The following is a 6,142-nucleotide window of genomic DNA, read 5'->3' as shown; positions in this document are numbered from 1 at the left end:
TTTAGATTTGGTGTAAAAACAGGAAATAAAATAGAAAAGTTACCCAACTTTAATTATTTTCTTTTCCAAAACAAAATAATTATTTTCTTCTCATTTATTAGAGAATGATTAGAGAAAATCTTCTCATGGCTCTCTACTTAATACAAATTCTTACCATATTTTTACATTTGGTGTAAATCAGGAAATTAAATATAAAAGTACCAATAATCAAAATAATTAATTGGTTAAATTTTTACAAAAATATAAATTCAACACCATTTAAACTCTAAAATTTTATAAGTGAATACATTTAAATTATTTATCAGAGATTTATATTTATTTCACTTAATTTATTTAAAAATCAGCTCAAGATTATCATTTAATTACAAAATATTTCTCTCATAAAAAGCTGGAATTTCCAGTTATGGAATAATTAATACTGAATTATCATTAAAGGAAAAAGCTGGATTTTCGAAATATTGAAAATATGGCGAAGCGAAAGCAAATATAGCTTCACTTCTTGCCTTTGTTTTTCATGCAATTTTGTCTTTAAAAAGGTCGCCGAAGTCTAAACTCATATTCAGTACACTTCACATACTAATAATTTGGCTTTTCATATTTGTAAGCTTGACAATGGCTTCTAAGTTATGTCTCCAACTCTTCCTACTTCTGGCCTTCATTACGCCTCATTTAACCTCTGCTCGCCATCTTCACAACCACAAACCTTCTCGACTTCTATTCTCCGAGCATCTCATAGGAAGTAGTAAAAACGATAACATCGTTGAAGGAATTCATAAAGTCAAGGCTTACCTTCAACGTTATGGTTACTTCAACAATGAAAACGATAACAATTTGAGTACAGATGCATTTGACGACCGCTTGGAATCTGCCATTAAATTATACCAAAAATTCTCCAACCTTAAGGTAAGCGGAGTCTTAGACAGGGAGACCCTACAACAAATGTCAAAGCCTCGATGTGGGGTGAGAGACACTTTCGCATCAATAGCACAACAAGAACACGAGAATAAGAATACTAATATTGAAATTGGTGGTTCACGTTACACGTTCTTCTTCAACAACGTATCATGGCCAGCTGAGAGAAAGCACTTGTCGTATGGATTTATTCATAATTACCCACCGCAGTTCGTCGATCCATTGCTTCGAGCTTTCCAGACATGGGAAGATAATACAAAATTTTCGTTCTTCCTAGCCCCGAGAGTACAAACAGCAGACATATTGGTAAGTTTTGAGAGAGGAGCCCATGGAGATTATCAAGCGTTTGATGGAGAAGGGGGAATATTGGCACACTCGTTGGGAGCGATCGATGGGAGAGTGCACTTTGACGCAGATGAGGCTTGGGAAAGAATTCCTATTGAGGAACGGGTTGACCTCGAGTCTGTGGCATTACATGAGTTAGGACATACGCTTGGGCTCGGCCATAGCAGCGAGATTTCGGCCGTCATGTTTGCTTATATGGAGCCTGGTTTATATAAGACTCGCTTGACTATTGACGATATTGAAGGCATTCGTGCTTTATATGGCGCTTAATTAACTTTCAAATTCAACATTTTTTTTATGCTTTTCCTTTCTTTCTAATTAAACGATGTTACGTTTGCTTTTGTTTGTTAAATTTTCATAGTTTAATTGAAGTAGAGATTTATTTTATGGTGCAATTTGAGTTGTACCTAATTTAATTTTTATCTTTTACTTAGTTATATATCCAACCATATATTGTTCAGCACATTGACAAATTTTTTTCTTCTATTTTAAAAATATAGTTTTGGATCGTTAGTATTCACCATTGTCAAATCCATATTTAATTTTCCATTATATTTCCATAAGTTTCCACATACTTATTTTTTATATCGACATATTTCCATTATAATGTATAAAAATTCAAGGAAACACACAAATTATATAATGTAAATAATAGATACGGGCTAATTATTTAAAAATTAGAAGATGTTTATTTACTAATTTTAGTTTGTTTCTTTGTTAGCATTGACCGTATAATGGAGGTTTGAAATATCGATGGTAAAGAAAATATTGAAAATCTTAATTTTATGGAAACTTCCGACAAAAATATTGATAAAATATAATGTTGATTTCAATAAATATTTTTAAAAAATTATAAAAATAAATTTAAATAGTAAATAAATTTTTTATTATTTTTAAATAAGTAAACATGTATATTATTATTGGCATTTTAATGCTTCTTTGTTGTGGTTTTGAGGATTTTTATGTGACATTATAGAAATATTGATTCAATCCTTGTATCGACGTTGAATCTATGGAAATATCGACATATTCATAAAAATTTATTACATTATGTATAACTTAACTAATGATTTTGACTAACAAAGCAACTTAAGTATTTTGATTTGTTAAGGTCGGTTGTGGTACGATTGGGACTTTTATTTTTGGAAATTTGAAAAAAAAAAAAACTTTTTGTTTGTTACGGTTAAACTTACTATAAATAAACTCATATGCTTTTAATCGTTTACAATCAACTTTGAGGTATATCTACAAAAACAAAGTTAGTAAAGTGTATATATATATATATATATATATATATATATTCAAACATAATTAATTAAGTTGATTAAAGATTAGATATATCGATCTTTCGACATTTAAAAAAGAATGAACTAAACTCACTTTAACTTCATCTTTCATTATTATTTAATTGATAAATTACTTAATAAATTTGTCAACTTAATTAATGAATATACTGTTAAATTTGTTTCACTCACAAATTTAAGTTTTTGGGTCAATCGGTGATTTAAGATGGTACCAAAGGCTCACATAGGGGATATTCCAACAATCGGCAAGTTTAGTACCTGAAAAGCTTCTTGGGGTTCTATCATCGAGAATCTCAATTGATACAAAGACAATCAAGGATTGAAAATCAATAATGGAGATCAAATATCGTTTTGACATTCAAATTGGAGCCAAGAAGGCATTCTTTCCCTCAAATATCCTAGGTTGTATGCTCTATCACAAGCCAAAGATCAATCAGTCAAAGAGAGTTGGGTTGTAAATGAAAGAAAATGGAACATAAAGCCAAGAAGATCCATGAATGATAGAGAAAAAAACTTATGGAATCAAATTACGAAAAATTTACCTACTCCCAGAGAGAACAATAGGCTGTTCTTTATAGCCTCAACCAAGAAGATTATCTCAATCCATAATGGGCAGGTCTCCACATATCCAAACTCCACGATCCTCTCCAAGATTTGAAAATCCACACTTCGATGAAGAGCAAATTCTTCATGTGGTCGCTAGTCAACAAAGGGATAAACACGATGGACGTTCTACATCGCAGAATTCCAGATCTGCATCTTCACCCAAATTGGTGTGTCTTGTGTAATAAAAATGGTGAAGACGGAGGTCACTTTTTCCTTAATTGCAACACGACGCTCTTCCTCTGGGATTCTTTACAACAAGAGCTCAATGTTTTCATTTCGACAGATGACCTAAACTCCCTTTTTTACCTTCATCAGCTCGCTAAAAGACTCTAACAAGAGGCGCAAGATCATATATAATGGCATCGTTGCAATTTTGTGGAGTCTTTGAATTAAAAGAAATAATACGATTTTTGCTAGCAATCATTATCCTAAAACCCAAAAAAGTCTATGGGAGGATTGTTGAAACCTCATAGGGTGTTGGTGCAGTTGCCACAATGTTTTCAAAAATTATTCTCCTGCATCCATTTCCCTGAACCTCAATGCTCTATGTAACTAAAAACTTTGATCTTCACTCTAACCCCTGTAGCTATCTATTATCTTAATAATATTTGTCAATATGTTCGGCCTTAGGCTTACCTCGAGTAGTCTTTGGTTTCTAATAATCCTTGTTTCTTCTAAAAAAAAAGATGGTACCAGAGGTAGTGCAATGTTTCCTCCTTGATAAATACTTATTTCTACTCATTAAGTCTTTCATCATATTTCGAACCCATGATTGAGAAAATTAAAATGTTAGATATAATATTAAATTTGTCTTTACCTAGAAAATGAAAGCTTTTAGGTCAATTGACGATTTACGAATATGTATAGTTTATTGGATAAGATATTAGTAAAATATTTATCTATCAATAGGCATAGAGTTAAAATCATACCCTACAATGTATAATCATGCTATGTTATGAAAGAAAAGATATATACACTAAAAATTGTTGGAAAAAAGGGTATAGTTGTAAAATTTCAAAATATTTTTAACTCTCTAAGATCTACGATGAGAAATTTTAGTCGTAGGACTCACAATATTATTTGACTAAATAAGGAGCGAGGTTCACACAACAAGTTTACACTTCCAATTTCTTGGTCCAAACACTCCATAAAATCTTTCGATTGGGTTTCGTTTAAAATTTCATTTGATATTTAGGTTGAATGAAGAAAAAAACCTTGGACATTTTTGTTTTCGAAGCAGTTATATATATACACACACACACTCTTTTATTTTATTTCTTAATTTTTGAATTGTTGGAATTTATGTCTTAAAAATCATAGTTTATAGTTAAAACTATATTCTATTCAATAAAGTGGTGATTGAGGACTTATTAGTGAAAATAGAATACTACAATCTTGAATTCAATCAACTAAGGTATCGAGGCTATCTAGTGTATACTTGAAATTTATGTAGAGACATAAACATAGATCAAATTCAAGTTTATAGCCAAAATAGTCTATAGTGTATGAATAATTTTAGGCGCTTCATTCCGGAAACACTATGGATGCGACCCGCTCTGTAGTTAGTACAAACGATGTGATCCTAAATCGTTCATGTACATGGGAGTGGGGGCATCTTATGTAAAGAGTTTGCATAAGACTAGAACTATGAAGTAGTCACTTTTAAGTTATAACACCGTTGACTATATAAACTAACTATTTTGATTATGATAACCTAGGTAACTTAATCTTAATCCTGAGCTAACTATGAACTTCTGTTTAAATGGTATTATCATTATATCTGCATAGGTGAGGGCAGCTCAACGACGCTGACCCAATAAGCCTTCCATTTCAGGGTAAGACCGGGTGGATAGCTAGGGACATAGAGTGCAAGACGGAACTCACTCCTACCCTCTTTAGGCTTAGTAGATAGGTTGTTCCCTTAAAGGCTAAATCAAAGTCTTGAACAAGGGATCCCACTCTCTCATTGGCTCGAGAGGGATTTGGTTTATAGGTTGGACCTTAAACCTAATGTTCAATAGTGGATTAGTGAAACTTAAGGAACATGATGTAGTCTCCGGGTTAAAACGATATTTTGACCGAGTCAAGGTTACAAACAACCTGTGAAGGATTAACTTACTGATCATAGTTATATCAAATGGACACAAAAATATATCTATAGTGAGAGGAGTGCAACTACGTGACTTTAGTGGAATGACCCGTTAGTTAAGGAATGTTGATAAGCTCGGTCTAAAAGAGTTTAACCAGTTAATTTCATATCGTTGGAGCCCATGATCTATAGGTCCATTAGGTTCCCTTGCTAGCTCATGTGGAATTAACTTAGAACAATATGTTGGAACAATTCGAATTGTTCAGATTAGGTAGAAAGAGAAACCGACGAATATATGTGATATAACTTTCGGTTATAGAGCTTTAAGTTTAAATGTGATTTAAATGTTAAAAATATGAATAACGATTCATATTTGGAAGTTTGAAATTGATGGAAATGGTCAAAGTTGTGAAAAGTCAAAATGTTGACTTTTGACTATGAAAAGTTAAACTTTGACCAATTTTATATTCAAATATGAATTGAATTTACCCCAAAACACTTACCCCAAATGTGAAGATCGAACGACGGAGATTGATGGCAAAGATCGGATGGTGGATGGCGACATAAATCTCCTTCCTCTTTTGGAAGTTTGAAACCTCTCTCTCTTTCTCATTTTTTGGCTTCCTTTCAGATCTGTCAAACAGATCTAAAAAATAGGTTTTAAAGGGAAACACCCGACGCCGTTACTCATGGCGTTGGGAGAAGTTAAGTATATTTAAAAAAATTATAAACTTCTTCCGACGTCGGTATGTACGACGTCGGGGGAAATTAAATATATTTAAAAATTACAAACGTCTCCCGACGCCGTTATGTATGACGTCGAGAGCAGTTAAATAAATTGAAAAAATTATAAACGTCTCCTGATGCCGTACACAACGATGTCGGG

General features: G+C 32.4%; 1 protein-coding gene across 1 annotated transcript; it reads left to right on the top strand.

The window, feature by feature from the left end:
- The first annotated feature begins 612 nt into the window (after positions 1-612).
- On the top strand, positions 613-1,527 carry LOC103498177 (metalloendoproteinase 5-MMP-like). The gene has a single exon (XM_008460692.2). It carries the CDS (start codon positions 613-615, stop codon positions 1,525-1,527), a length of 915 nt encoding a protein of 304 aa, XP_008458914.2.
- The last annotated feature ends 4,615 nt before the right edge of the window (positions 1,528-6,142 follow it).

The sequence above is a fragment of the Cucumis melo genome, chromosome 9, assembly GCF_025177605.1.
Source record: "Cucumis melo cultivar AY chromosome 9, USDA_Cmelo_AY_1.0, whole genome shotgun sequence".
NCBI lineage: Eukaryota > Viridiplantae > Streptophyta > Magnoliopsida > Cucurbitales > Cucurbitaceae > Cucumis > Cucumis melo.
The sequence above is the reverse complement of the archived record's forward strand: the minus strand, read 5'-3'. Positions and strand labels throughout refer to the sequence as shown.

What these genes read in the sequence shown, in the direction of transcription:
- LOC103498177 (XM_008460692.2), top strand. Translation starts at nt 613, where the DNA reads ATGGCTTCTAAGTTATGTCTCCAACTCTTCCTACTTCTGGCCTTCATT.